The sequence below is a fragment of the Aspergillus tanneri genome (assembly GCF_003426965.1).
Source record: "Aspergillus tanneri strain NIH1004 chromosome Unknown AapTan_5_pilon_pilon_pilon, whole genome shotgun sequence".
Classification (NCBI taxonomy): Eukaryota; Fungi; Ascomycota; class Eurotiomycetes; order Eurotiales; family Aspergillaceae; genus Aspergillus; species Aspergillus tanneri.
Window position 1 is genome coordinate 44025 of NW_022984632.1, and position 15624 is coordinate 59648.

Below are 15624 nucleotides of genomic sequence, written 5' to 3' on the forward strand. Positions count from 1 at the left end.
TATATATATATTCCTTGGTATATATATTCCCTAGTATATATATCTACTGGTATATATGCTTAGTATATGCTCCCTTTATTTTATACACCTCCTTGTATATATATATTTTATGTCTGCTCTGTATAATACACACTTTTTTTTATATTATATACCTCTATCCAGTGCATATATCCCCTAACTCTATGCCTCCCCCCAGCATATAGCTCCCCCCAGTGTGTATCTCCCCTGGTGGGTATTTATCCTGGTACATGCCTCCCCCCCCATGCATACCTCCCCTGGTATATATCTTACCTAGTATATATCTTCCCCCAGTATATACCTCCCCTAGTACATGTTTACACTGGTGCATATTTACCCCAGTGCGTGTTTACCCCGGTGCATGTTTACCCTGGTGTGTATCTCCCCTGGTGTGTATTTTTACTTGGTGTGTATTTTCCCCTGGTGCGTGTGCCCCCCCGGGTATATATACCTCCCCTGGTGTGTACCTGCCCCCATCTTCTCCCAGTGTGTACCTCCCCCCGGTGTATATATTCTCTTACTATATATACTCTGCATATGCTTAAAATACTGCCTGTGTATATTCCCTGGTATATATACTTTGTGTTTATTTACTTTAATATATGCGTCCCCTGGTATATGTTTACCCCCGGTGTGTGTTTGCCCTGGTGCGTGTTTACCCCGGTGTGCCTTTGCCCTGGTGCGTACCTCCCCTGGTACATGCCTCCCCGGTGCGTGTTTACCCTCAGTGCGTGTTTACCTCGGTGCGTGTTTACCTCGGTGCGTGTTTACCCCAGTACATGCCTTCCCCGGTGCGTGTTTACCCCGGTGCGTGTTTACTCTGGTGCGTGTTTACCCCGGTACATGCCTTCCCCGGTGCGTGTTTACCCCGGTGCGTGTTTACCCCGGTGCGTGTTTGCCCTGGTGCGTGTTTACCCCGGTGCGTGTTTACCCCGGTGCGTGTTTTACCCTGGTGCGTGTTTACCCCGGTGTGCCTTTGCCCTGGTGCGTACCTTCCCTGGTACATGCCTCCCCCGGTGCGTGTTTATCCCGGTGTGCCTTTGCCCTGGTGCGTACCTCCCCTGGTACATGCCTCCCCCCGGTGCGTGTTTATCTCGGTGCGTGTTTACCCCAGTACATGCCTTCCCCGGTGCGTTTACCCCGGTGCGTGTTTATCCTGGTGCGTGTTTACCCCGGTGCGTGTTTACCCTGGTATGTGCCTTCCCCGCTACTACGCACCTCCCCTGGTACATACCTCCCCCGGTGCATGCCTGCCCCCGGTGTGTACTTCTGCGCTGGTATATACCTCCCCCGGTGCGTGTCTAACCTTGTGTGTACCTCCCCTGGTACATGCCTCCCCCTGGTATGTATCCTTTCCCTGGTACATGCCTTCCCCGGTGCGTACCTCCCACCGGTGTGTATCTCTCCCTGGTATATATCTCCCCTGGTTTGTACCTCCCCCCTGGTGCGTATCTCCCCTGGTATGTTCCTTCCCCTAGTACATGCCTCCCCCGGTGCATGCCTGCCCCCGGTGTGTACCTCGCGCTGGTGTATACTTTACCCCGGTGCGTGTGTCTCCTGGTGTATACCTCCCCCAGTGCATGCTCCCCCAGTACATGCCCCCCGGTGTATATCTCCCCTGGTGTATATTTCCTTAGTACCCTAATACATACCTCCTCTGGTATATACCTCCCCCGGTGTATATATTCCCTTGCTACTTATACTCTGCATATGCCTAAAACACTGCCTGTGTATATCCCCTAGTATATATACTTTGTGTTTGTTTCCTTTAATATATGCGTCCCCTGGTATATGTTTGCCCCGGTGCGTGTTTTTACCCTGGTGTGTTTACCCCGGTACGTGTTTACCACGGTACGTGTTTACCCCGGTGCGTGTTTGCCCTGGTGCGTGTTTACCCTGGTGTCTCTTTGCCCCGGAGCGTACCTCCCCTGGTATATGCCCCCCCCGGTGTGTTTACCCCGGTGCGTGTTTACCCCGGTACGTGCCCCCCCCGGTGCGTACCTTCCCCGGTATATACCTCCCCAGGTGCGTACCTCCCACCGGTGTATACCTCTCCTTGGTACGTATTTCCCCTGGTATATATGTTAACTACTATATGTCTTCCCCTGGTCCATGCCTCCCTATATAATATATACCTTCCCCAGTGCGTACCTCCCCCTCGGTACATGCCTCCCCCTGGTATATATCTCTTTCCGGTGCATATCTCCCCGGTGCGTACCTCCCTCGTGTGTGTGTACCTCCCTTTGGTAAATATAGCCTGCATGTACTTTTACTATGCTATAAAAATCCCCCTAGTATATATACTTTATATATACTTTTTATACTACGCGCTTTTTTATACTATATACCTCCCCTAGTATATGTCTACCCCAGTGCTTGTGTTTCCTAGTATATATTTCCTAAATATATATATATTATATATACCCTTTTTATACTATATATTTACCCCCGGTATATTTCTTTTTTTTAATATATATCTTTTTCCAATATACATCTCCCCCTAGTATATATCTTCCCTTGGTATATATCTCTATCTAGTATATGCCTCCTTTTTAATAATATACTTTATATATACCTACTACACTGCATATATCCCCTAGTATATATATTTTATATATACTTATTATACTACACACCCTTTTTATACTATATACCTCCCCCGGTACGTGTTTAACCTGGTGTGTTTGTTTACTAGTATATAATCCCTAATATATATATCCCCGGTGTATATATCCCCTGGTAAGTGCCTACCCCTAGTATATACCTCCCTTAGTACCCGGTGCATACCTCCTCTGGTGTGTATTTCCCCCCGGTGTGTATATCCCCTGGTATATATAGTTTGCATTTATTTACTTTAATATATACATTACCCGGTACATGTTTGCCCCTGGTGTGTTTGCCCCGGTGCGTGTTTGCCCTGGGTGTGTTTGCCCCGGTGCGTGTTTGCCCCGGTGTGTGTTTGCCCCGGTGCGTGTTTGCCCCGGTGCGTTTTGCCCCGGTGCGTGTTTGCCCCGGTGCGTGTTTACCCTGGTATGTGCCTTCCCCGCTGCGTACCTCCCCCTGGTACATGCCTTCCCCGCTGCGTACCTCCCCTGGTACATGCCTCCCCCCCGGTGCGTACCTCCCCCGGTGTGTACTTTGCGCTGGTGTATACTTTACCCCGGTGCATGTGTCTCCTGGTATATACCTCCCCCGGTGTATATATTCCCTTGCTACTTATACTCTGCATATGCTTAAAACACTGCCTGTGTATATTCCCTAGTATATATACTTTGCATTTGTTTACTTTAATATATGCATCCCCTGGTATATGTTTACCCCGGTGCGTGTTTACCCTAGTGCGCGTTTGCCCTGGTGCGTGTTTACCCCGGTGCGCCTTTGCCCCGGTGCGTACCTCCCCCTGGTACATGCCTCCCCCGGTGCGTGTTTACCCCGGTGCGTGTTTGCCCCGGTACATGCCTTCCCCCGGTGCGTACCTCCCCCCGGTATATACCTCCCCCCGGTGTGTATCTCTCCCCGGCACGTGGCTCCCCCTGGTGTATGCCTCCCCCGGTGTATATCTCCTCCGGTGTATGCCTCCCCCGGTGTATATCTCCTCCGGTGTGTGCCTCTCCCGGGTGTGTATTACCCCCCGGTGTGTGTATTTCCTTGCTATATATACTCTGCATATGCTTAAAACACTGCCTGTGTATATTTCTTAGTATATATAGTTTGCGTTTATTTACTTTAATATATGCGTCACCCGGTACATGTTTACCCCGGTGCGTACCTCCCTCCGGTATATACCTCCCCCTAGTGCGTACCTCACCCCGGTGTGTACCTTCCCCCGGTCTGTATATTCCCCTGGTGCGTACCTTCTCCCGGTGCATAACTCCCTCCCGGTGCGTACCTCCCCCCGGTGTGTGTGTCTCCCCCCGGTGTGTATCTCCTCCCGGTGTGTATCTCCCCCCGGCATGTGGCTCCCTTTGGTGTATGTCTCCCCCGGTGTATGCCTCCTCCGGTGTGTGGCTCTCCTGGGTGTGTATTACCCCCCGGTGTGTGTATTTCCTTGCTACATATACTCTGCATATGCTTAAAACACTGCCTGCGTATATTCCCTGGTATATATAGTTTGCGTTTATTCACTTTAATATATGCGTCACCCGGTACATGTTTACCCCGGTTTATATTTACCCCGGTGCGTGTTTGCCCCGGTGCGTGTTTACCCCAGTGCGTGTTTACCCTGGTGTGTACCTCCCCCTGGTATGTACCTCCCCCTGGTACCTGCCTCCCCCGGTGCGTGTTTACCCCGGTACGTTCCTTCCCCCGGTGCGTACCTCCCCCTAGTACATGCCTCCCCCGGTGCGTACCTTTCCCCGGTGCATGCCTGCCCCCGGTATATACCTCGCGCTGGTGTATACTTTACCCCGGTGCGTCTTTACCCCGGTGCGTACCTCCCCCTGGTACATGCCTCCCCCGGTGCGTGTTTACCCCGGTGTGTGTTTACCCCGGTGTGTTTTTACCCCGGTGCGTACCTCCCCCTGGTACATGCCTCCCCCTGGTGTGTATCTCTTCCCGGTGCGTATCTCCCCCAGTATATACCTCCCCCGGGTAATGCCTTTCCCTGGTGCGTGTGTTTACTGGTATATACCTCCCCCCGGTGCGTACCTCCCCCTAGTGTGTATCCTTTCCTGGTACATTTATCCCCCCCAGTGCGTTCTTCCCCCGGTGCTACCTTCTCTTGTTCCCTGGTATATACCTCGCCTAGTGCGTGTGTCCACTGCTGTTTATATCTATATTATATATGCTCTGCATGTGCTCCTATATTTATATACTTATTAGTCTAAATAAAATTATAAATATATTACTGTACTTGCTACACTGTATACTAACTAGTTATACCACAAACCCCGTGGATCCCCTCCAATTCTTTGCAGATCTGCCATAGCCAGCAAAATAATGCGAATAACTGGCTGTGTTGGCCTTTGGCTCCCTCCGTGGCCTGCCCCAAAAACTGCAACACTTGCGTGGTGTTGTTTGCGTCCACCCCGTGCTGCTGCAACCGGCGCTGCTATAGTGGCTGGATCTGCTCCTCCCACGGGCCGTACAGTATTACAGCCGTCATGGGGACCAATATATCCTTATATACACACTCGGTTTGTGTTGGATGGCCATCTAGTACCTCCCATCGTCGACAGATTGTCTGCGGCAGATAACAGCGGTAACAAGCGGTATATCTGGCGAATGGAATCTTATGCTGGCGAACCAGATTAACCCATGCCTTGGCTTTATCGCTTTTGGGCCCACGGCAAAAGTATAACTCGTGTTCATTCCGTTCCCGACCCGCAATAGTGCAAATATAGCACTTTTTCTGCCACGGCGCTATCTCCTGCTCAATGGTTTCCTCGTCCAACCACTGCCGAGCATCTTGCGCCTGGTGTTGAATATGGGGCGCTGCATGGCGCTGGTCTTGCACACGTTGGCGCTGGCGTTCGGCGATACTAACCGTGGGCGTGGGATTGGGGGCGATATTTTGCGTGCTCTGCGGTATAACATGCGATATTACTTGAGTTTCAAATAATTCTGTACTGTCATGGGATTGGGACCGGCGTGTGGGATTTGGCGCGATATTCTGCGTGCTCTGCGGTATAATATACGATAATGGAAATAATTCGCCACTACCATGGGAATGGGGACTGCCCGTAGCGCTAATCTCGCGTGGTGGGCTTGTCGTGCGGGCGAGATCGTCCATGCGGGTGTCCGGGGAATATCTGTCCGGGGACATGCAAACCGACTCCTGCGCGAGCCAATCGGCGTCACAGCCATCACATAGTGCCTCCGTGGAATCAATATCCTGACAGTATCGGCGCGTATAGCCATTCACTGTTTCGTCCATGTACGCGTCTAATACAAACCGTCGACATCCCACCCCGGGCGCCACCCCGAGATACTCGTCCACCAACTCGCGATCCGCCACGGCCTCTGGCGTCTCCGGCATGGGCTCGTCCCAGCCCTCGGGCTGGATAATAATCGCCTCGCTGCGCTGGCCATCCCGTCCGGCTCGCCCACTTTCCTGCCCGTACTCCAACAACGACCGCGGTGTTCTAATATGGATAATACTGCGGATATCGGGGATATCCACACCCATGCCCAACGCGCTGGTGGCGGTGATCACTCGTGTCTCGCCCCGGGTAAATCGCTGTAATATAGATGGCTTGTCGACCTGCTTGCTGTAGTACGCCTCGCATGCTAACTCGCGTGCAATCTCCACTACCTGACGGACCACATGGCCGTATACCACCACCTTGCCATCCTTTGCGCGCTGGATTCGCTCGCGGATAAACGCGAGCACCGGCTCGCTGGTAAACCACTGCATGGAACGCCGACCCAGCTCGGGCCGCCACACGCGATACGCCACGTTGGGACGGCTTGTGCGGTCCCGAAATATATAGACTTGCTCGCGGGAATACTCCATGCGCCGGAATAACTTCGCCTCTAACCGCGGCGGCAACGTGGCAGTTAATAACACCATCTGGGTTCGCGCGTGGTTTAACCGCCCCAGCTGTCGCAACTCGGGTCGGAAATCTGTTTGGTCGTTCAATATCACATGGCATTCGTCGATCACGATCCGGTCTAACCGGTGTGTTTGCTGCAACCGGTTAATAAATGTTTGAAAATCCTCCTGCACCGCGGATTCCGGTGTGACCAGTACAATTGTCGCTTCGTCTGGTGGCCGTCGACTATCCCATTCAATGCAGGATATACCTAGCTCGCAACAGCGCCGCACCATATCGTTCCGCAATGATATTAATGGCACGACCACAATGGTAGTACCACTGGGCTCGGCGAATGCAGGTAACATAAACAACATGCTTTTTCCCCTCCGGTGCGCATAATAGCGACCACCGGGCTCTGGCCGTCCTGAATGGCGCGCAACGCCGGTGCTTGGACGCCCCGGAACTGGATATCCTCCTGCCCGGTCATGTGCTGCAACGTGGTGCGCATATCTGCGATATTTAACCGGTGACGTCGGACCACTCGGCCCTCCTCGGCTTCGTCCTCCCATGGTGGTCTCTTGCGCTTCCCCAACGGGCTGGGCTCCGCGGCGGATGCAAACCCCAAAACCGGTGCCAATCGGTGCTGGAGAGCCGAAACATTGCGCGGCGATGCGCCGTGGTCCCGGGCTGCTCCATAATACCACGGCCGTACACTCCACCCGCCAATTGGGATGAATGCGCCGCCTGCAAATCTGCAATATAGCCTAACCACTGCTCCTCGTCCATACCCTCCTCGGTGTCGGCGTTTAGCACGGCCTGTGCCAAGTCTCTCTCCTCCTGCATGTTGCTGGCAAACGCGGCAGTGGGTCGCAAAAATCGTCGGCTAATCCCAATGGCGATATCCCGATACCACTGGATATTAATAGCTTCTTTTAACCGGGTCTTGGTTTCGCGCTTTAACACCTCCCGGAACCGCTCGGACGTCCATTTGCGCCGGGTACCGGGGTCGGGGCCCCATAAAACGCATTATCGCAAATCTGCGTTGCGTGCGTGCCATGCGCCGTGGTGCTCTGCGCTGTGGTAGTACCCTGCGTTGCATGCGTGCCCTGCGTTGCGTGCGTGCCCTGCGTTGCGTGTATGCCATGCACCGTGGTGCCCTGCGCTGTGGTGGTGCTTTGCGCTGTGGTGGTGCTTTGCGCTGTGGTGGTGCTTTGCGCTGTGGTGGTGCTTTGCGCTGTGGTAGTGCCCTGTGCTGCATGTATTCTCTGCATGCCCTGCGCTGCGTGCGTGCCCTGCGCCGTGGTGGTGCTTTGCACCGTGGTGGTGCCCTGCGTTGCGTGCGTGCCATGCGCCGTGGTGCCCTGCGCTGTGGTGGTGCTTTGCGCTGTGGTAGTGCCCTGTGCTGCATGTATTCTCTGCATGCCCTGCACTGCGTGCGTGCCCTGCGCCGTGGTGCCCTGCGCTGCGTGCGTGCCCTGCGCTGTGGTGCCCTGCGTTTGCGTGCGTGCCCTGCACTTGCTTCGCATGCCACGCGCTTAAGTGCTCCACAAATGGTAATACCAACCATAAATACCATATAATTAATTCACCTACCTCCCGTGGCACAAATCGATGAATAATCTTTATATCGTTACTCGCGTAAAACCCCTTGTGGTACGCCGTCACCAACGCCACCATCCCGTCCTCGATATAGATATTGCGCTGTCGATTCGCCACGGTATTCACATGTTGAATACTTAATAACTCGGGTGCGCGAGCCGGCTGGCCGGATACCACATAAACAATCACTGCTAATTTCTCCTTAAATCGCGCCACGCGCTCCAGATACTGCGCTACCTTCGGCATGTGCAGCCGTCGGGCTTGGCGCCGGACAGTAAACTCCTTCTGCACGGCCGGCTCGGCCCGCAACCGGCCGATCATCCACTTGGGCCCCACCGGCCATTGCGTGCGCTGATCCCGCAAAAATTCCATCCCACCGTGGCCTGCATGGGGTCGTCGTAGATCGCGTGCCATGGAATACTGGGAATGTCTTCTCGCGCTGTCACGCACAGTATGTCGCACAATATCTGGCGCGTGGCCCCGACCAATCCATGGACAAATCCGCGGAAATCGCCCATGGTAAATGTGATATGCTTGTATCCGAGCTCGTCGCCATAGTTCCATGTAATGTGCCCGGGCGCCGTGGTATTATAATGGATCTTTAACCCGTACGTGCGCCAATCCTGCAATGTTTGTATTGGGCTGTGGGTGCCACGCACCATAAACCGCTGCACCATCCACTCCACGTGCTCCTGGAATGTTTTCCCGCGATTCTGCCGGCGGATATTCACTATCGGTTGGGGATTACTGCTGGTAATGGGCGATGTGGGTGGCGACGATGGGATACCTTGCTCCTGTTGACTGTAATATCCCTCGTCCGAATAAATATCCTCCAGCTCGTCGTCGGCGCTGGCAAGCACCCACTGCGCGCAGTTACTCTTCTTCTGCCACACCGCGATAATCTCCTCGGGATTCGGATCCAACCAAAGCGCTTTCTGGACGATTATAAAGCGCGCCACCTTAATCACGCGCGATAAGATCGGGGATAACTCTCCGGGCCCTGCCATCGGTCCCGGCCCCATCCCAACACGGCCATGGCACATACAAGCACGCTCTCGTACTCGTGGCTACGCTGCTTTTGGTTTAGCAACTCGATGCAGAACTCCAAACACGCGCCTTCGATCGGGGTCATGCGCCACGCTGCGTCGTCGTCCTGCGGCTCGCCGGGAATATCCCGGTGGGTAGTGGCGAGGTGCCATAACTGCCGCCATTTCTTGCGCTGCCGTGCTGTCATCCCGTACGGGGACTCGTCCATCCGTGTGGCGCCTGGGTGCGCGCGATAAATGCTAATATTTGCTGCCATGGCTGCATATGCTTAACCACGCTCTCGGGATCCATATACGCCTGCAACGGTCGATATGGTGTTTGACCCTTTTCGGATCGGATGGCTTCAATGCAGATTGCCTGGCCGCTGTGCTGGACCACGCGCTGGCTCTTGCGCACGACCTGCTCCATGGCGGCCCAAATGTGGCGCACGCCCTGCTCCACGGGATCTGTGGGCTCTTCCTCGGGCGGCGCCACGCTGTCGGCTAGATCCTTTGGTGCGATTCCTTCCAAATACTCGGACCACCTGGTCATGCGCAGCCAGGGGTTGGCGTCGGTAATATCAGATACCTGAATTGTACTCTGCGTGGACTGCGCCTCTTTCCATGCATTCTCCAGCTCCTGGACAGCGTGCTGGATGTCCTCCATGTCCATGGCAGTGGCTGGCTCGTTGGTGGTCTGGTTGGGAAATCGAATATAAATATAATGGGAACCCATCCCGCCGGGGAATATCTGCTGCCATGACACGGGCTTAAATAATCGCTGGATCTCTGCTGCTGCACGAATCTGGTCGGCTTTGCGAGCCCGCCCGCGACGACCGGGGGGACCAACTATATACACGGGACCAATGAACCCGCATAGACTCCAATGTGATTCCAATAAATTCACATGTGGGATAATCTCGCTGGCATAGCATTCCACTGTGCGCACATGGGATCACGGGCAATGGATGGTCCAATCGCGTGGGGATCTGGATCTTATTCGGATCCTGCTTAATATTATCCCACTGGGACACCGTGGTGGCAATCTGCACCGCCTCGGTGTGTGATTTAAAATGATGCTGCTTTACATGGCGCTGGACCTTGCTCGGCCGGACACCAAACTGACATTTCCGGCAGATAATCACCCTCAGCTCGGGGATCCTGGTAAATAATTGCTCGGCCATGGGACGGATCGAATCTGGTTTAATACTAGGATTGACACTGGTTGGAATGGATAATATCAGTCAAAGTTCTAATAGTTACCCCTTAATAACATGCAATGCTAATCCCTCGTCGGTAGGTGGGATTGTAAATAAAAAGATCCATGCTTGCGGAATGGCTGGATCGTTGAATTCCGCGTGAAATCGAGAAGATCGCTAAAGGAAGGAAGGAAAAGTCATTCTACTCCGGAGCGTCAGTGATACGCGTACGAGATGCGCGTGGGTGGTGTGGTGCGTGTGTGGTGCGCGTGGGGTGCGCGTGGGTGTGGGGCAGCCGCCGGCCGGACGGACCAACGGGGGCGAGAAAATGGGGGCCCCGGGTCCATTACGGACTAGAGGTATAGGGGTAGGGATGCTTCTATTTCCATGGCCTGTACAGGCGATGTTTTAAAAGTCCCTATAATCTTTCTCAGAGCTGTGTTTTGCAGTTTTTGGTAGTGGTATACCAAATACTGTTGGCCTTTCCACCATAAAGGGACTCCATAATCTGCAATGGAGGAAACACAAGCAATATAAAGTTGTCTTATGGCTTGAAAACTTAGCCCCCTTTCTGTATTTAAAAGCCTCGCTATTTGGTGAAATGTTCGGGTTGCAGATGCAACTCTAAATTAGACATGTTCCTTGAAAAGGAGTTTAGAATCTAAGTAGATTCCTAGCCATTTTACCATTGGGCTTGGTTTGACTTTGATATTGTTATCTAGTCTAACTTGGGTGTCTTCCTTTTCTTGATCCGGTTGTTTAGAGCTAAAATGAATAAGCTCTATTTTATCCTAATCGAATTGGATATGGTTTTGGCTCCTTTTTGAAATATTGCGTTGGCTACCAGCTCGATTTGCCTGCAGTTATTTTCTAGGCTTTTAGAGCTGATAGTTAGGCATATGTTATCCATATAGCTAGGCTTTTAAATATTTTTAAATGCTTCCCTTGCATCACCACCTAGTTCCTTATACATTTCAAGCTGGAAAAGCTCTTTAATATATATAAGGAACAGAATAGGTGATATAGGTAATCCTTGGGGATCCCTACCTGGACTGGTGTCTCCTTGCTGGTTTCCCCGTCAAATGCGAGGAATACTCTCCTATCTGACATAAATAACTTGATCCACCTAATCAGGCTGTGTGGAAGGCCTAGTTTAAGGCAAACACGAAGTAGCTGATTAAGCAAGACATGGTTAAACGCCCCTTTTACATCAATAAAAGGGCTGTGGTAACCTCTTTGTTATGTTTTACCAGCTCTATGTCATGAACCAGGGATAAGCGCTGTATTAATTGCAGATATTCTTTTTCTTCCCCATTTAGTCATGATAAAGAATTAATTGCGGGAGTTTGGCTAGATAAGATAATCTAGTTGCAATGATCTTTTCTACCACTTTGCCTAGGCAGTTAAGCAGGGAAATAACTCTGTAGGCCTTGGGCTTGAGTAGTCCCTTTTGGCAGACGCCGATTTTTAAGGATAACCCCTTTGGCAGTTTTCCAACATCTGGGATGATAACCATTTTTAATTAGGGCTTTATAAAGCTCATGGAACCTTGGAGCAATATTTTGGTAAGCCTTTTAAATAATTAAGAATGAAATATCATCAGGCCCTGGGGCCTTTTAGTAGAACTACTAAAGATAGCAGTGTATACTTCGTTTTCGCTGGTTTCTAGCCAGTTAGTTAAATCTGCCTGGTTGGTTGGCCACTAATGGGGTCGGCTTCCGGGGGTTTTTGAACAGGGTGGAGAGGAATGCATGACATTTATCTTGAAAAAAAAGATTGCTTGCTTTTCTTGATTTCCCACAGAATAGGTCAAGATGGGCAGTTTTGGATAGATCTTTTTTTTAGTATAGCTAAAAGCTTTAAAAATCTCCTTATTCCGAGCTTCTTCCAGAAATTTATTCCAGCATGCTGATTTAGCTTGCTTGATCTCCTGGAAATATTGATTTTTAATCTCTAAAAGATTCTCGTAGAGCTCTGTACAAGGGTTATTTTTCCAAAGCTTTCTAGCTTTTCCAAGCTGTTTTCTAGTTTTTTAGTTCCTCTGACCACCATGCTTTTGACTGGGCAGATGGTTTTCTTCTTGGAATACTTGTATCTGCAGCCATCTGTATTATTTGTTGGAGATTCAGAGCTGCAGTTTCTAGCTCTAAGTCACTATTTAAGCTTCCCTGTCCAAATTCTTAGTCTAGCTTGAGGAGTTTTTCGCTAAATAGCGCCCAATTCGCCTTTCTCAGGTTATATGGTAAACTAGCCAGGGGGGTTTGCGATTTCTTGCGTTTTCACTTCAACAGAATAAAGCAGGATTTCATGGTCCGATCCTGAGGCAAGCTCTTGGTCAATCTCCCAATTAACTCTATACCGATTTAGACCTTTGGTGATAAAGGTTAAGTTAATAACAGAGATATTCTTCATTCCTTTTCTATGGCATGTTTGCAGGTCAGGCTTATTTAGTAGTTCACATTGATGTTCTTCAAGCCATTTAATCAAAGTATCAGCCCTGGTAGGTGATAGCGTCTTTGAATTCCACCAGCTGTGGTGTGCATTAAAGTCCCCCTATTACTACGTGTGCGGAAGGGGTAATCCTTACTAGGGCTTTTTTTATTATCTATTTCTTAGCAGCTTCCTCTAGTGATTGCTCGTTATATATATTTATTAGCTGCAGATCTTGAATTTCTGCACCTAAAATATCTATTACCAGCAAATCACTATCAGTGCTAATATCGTTTCTTTGGTAGTAATTAAACCTAGATAGCTTTCTATAATAGATTGCTACTCTAGGTCTAACCTTGGTTTGCTCAGGAAGGATAGGAATATATGCTGGGTGGGATATAGTAAAGCTATTATCAGGCGATATCCATGGTTCCTGGAGAATAATAAAGTCGATATTAAGCTCCATGCCTATTTCTAGGCAAGATAACATGGCATTTTGATTGCGTCCAGTATTATTTTGCAGGAAACAGATTCCTAAATCAGTGTTTTTCTGATTTATTAGTAATCTAATTCCATGCTACTGTTAGGGATTGGTCTTTCTGTAGGCCTAGGCCTTGGTTTTGGTTTGACTTTTTCCCATTCCTTGCAGTTTTTGCTATCTGCTCTATGGGCTTGACTGCAATTAGCGCATTTAACCTGTGTGTGGGGACATTCCTGGCTTTTTACTTCGCATGTGGAACATTCGTGGTCTTGGGTTTCATGCCTTTCTGCGCAGATAGCGCATTTAGGGCTATTCTTGCAGTATTTGGCAATATGCTTGTATCCTTGGCATTTTTGGTATTGGGGCAGTTTTTTCTCTATATATTTAGTGGCTCTACATAAAGCTCCTGCAACACAGAGTTGATTTTTAATTGCCTTGGATACCATGGCTTTATTCTGCATGTTAACTACAATAGAGAAGTGATTTTTGGTTTCCCGGACATGTTCCGGCGTGAGCCATGTTAGAGGTCTTGTTAATTTTAGGCCTGGGTTAAAGATTTTAATCTCTTCCTTTAGCATCTGCATGCCTTCTTGGGTTTCGAAAGGCCTGGTGGGGACCATGTGAATAACTATTTTTACCCATGGTTCATCAAACATCCACCTAGTATAGGGGATAAGTGATTTCCAGATATCAAGCTTCTCCACTAAATAAGATGCTTGAATGCCATCCATTGTGGTAAGGATTAGGGTCCTTTTAGTATAAGAAGTACTTGCTGTTCTTACTATAGGTTTGTCTGCGTTTTCTTTTGTCTGGAACTGGTGGTTGATTTGATTTCGGAGCTTTATAGAGTCCAGCTCTTGCAAAAATTCCGCAGGAACCTCTAGAATTAGCCTGTTACCTTTATAGGTGGCCTGTTTTAACTGTTTTGGTTGTTCTGGTTTCCTGGTTGGGATAATTACCTGTGGTTTTATTCCCTTCTGGGCTGCTGTTGCATACGAAGGCTTTACCTGTGTTTGCTCGGGCTGGGAGGAGGCTAAAACTATTTTATCAAGTTTTTAATTAATAGCGTTAACTTCTTTTTTGAAGTTTTTCGAATTGGTTGTCTTTGGCAAGCAGAGGTTTTTTGCTTCTGGGCTTTGCAGTTTTTCCTGGATTGCAGAAAGGCCCTGAAGGTGTGAATCTAAAGCTTCACGAATCTTGGGATTTGGGATACCATGGTGGATTTCTTGCAGTAAGATTTTGGCTGACTCAAGCTTTTGGATGTGGCTTTGTGTGGCGTTATTTTCTATTTATCTTTGCAAAGCCTTTTCCATCTCCTTTTTATTAAGGAGCCCTTCTTCGTCTTCAGACATTTAATCCAGTGATGCGAAGGAATTGGGGCTCTTAGAAATTAAATTAGAATTAGGCCTAAAATCAAGTTTTGTTCTTGGGCTTAACACTGAGTGTTTTCTTTTGCCTTTAGTCCCTTTTTTGGGGCTTGGAGGCTGAGATGGGTTCGGGGACGAGTCCCTGGGTGGGGTTGTGGGGTCTTCAAAAGACCCCATTTTCCTTTAAAGAGAGGATCCACGGAGCAGTGAACAGAAACGGGAAGAAAAAAAGGAAAAAAGGAAAAAGAAAAGTGGAAAAGAAAAGCTAGGTAGGATCCTAATAATTTACTAGCTAGGGATCTAGCTAATAAATAGTGATTTTTAAGGGAATCACTAAACCAAGCTAGCTTTTTTAGAGGGAAGCTTAGAGAAACCAGCTTAAGTTTGCTTTTAGATTTAACTGCTCCCTATATCTCTGCTCCAGTACTAGTTTTCCTATACCTATCTGGGCTAAACAGCTCCAGAACAGTATTTCAAGGTAATCGTAGTACTGGGGATACAGCTTACAGTCTTGTCTTTCAGGTGAACTTAGGCTTCCTACTAGACAGGTCTACTGGGCGGTCCAAGCTTCCTGTTTTTGGTGGAGTAAAACGCAGGAAAAAATCTCACCACTTTTTAAAGAGAAGTGGTAAACTAAGGGCAAGGTTTTTATTGTTTTTGCAGAATACCAAGCTGGAATAACTCTGTGGTGTACAGGGCAGCTAGGTCCCCACCTCTTATCCCTCTCCAGGACAGTGATGGTGTTATAGAGGCCTAGGGAATAACTAGTAGTGGCCCAGAAGTATTACAGGGGTATCAAGATTTCAACCACATGTAACAGTAGAGGGCTTATCTAGAAGTTCCTTAAACCCCCTAGTAGGTACAGGAGTAGTTATAAGTGCGAACCTATAGAGCTTTCCTTCCCTAGATAGGGTGTTCTGCAGGGACCGTTCGAATATACAGTGGTGGTTGGCGTTGTTGCGGGCTGCGGCGGGAGGTGGCGGTAGTGGGAGGCAGAAAAGAGGAACTGCGTTGGTGGTTGGTCTCGGC

At 49.7% G+C, this 15624-nt stretch overlaps 1 protein-coding gene across 1 annotated transcript; it reads right to left on the reverse strand.

Moving 5' to 3' along the window:
* Positions 1 to 5068: 5068 nt before the first annotated feature.
* ATNIH1004_009445 (uncharacterized protein) lies at positions 5069 to 10664 on the reverse strand (the record flags this gene model as incomplete). Its single annotated transcript, XM_033574037.1, has 10 exons — positions 5069 to 6838; positions 6901 to 7238; positions 7283 to 7436; positions 7496 to 7984; positions 8088 to 8532; positions 8556 to 9052; positions 9139 to 9379; positions 9436 to 9967; positions 10026 to 10339; positions 10549 to 10664. The coding sequence occupies 10 exons, from the start codon at positions 10662 to 10664 to the stop codon at positions 5069 to 5071; spliced, it is 4896 nt and encodes a 1631-aa protein (XP_033422055.1).
* Positions 10665 to 15624: the final 4960 nt, after the last annotated feature.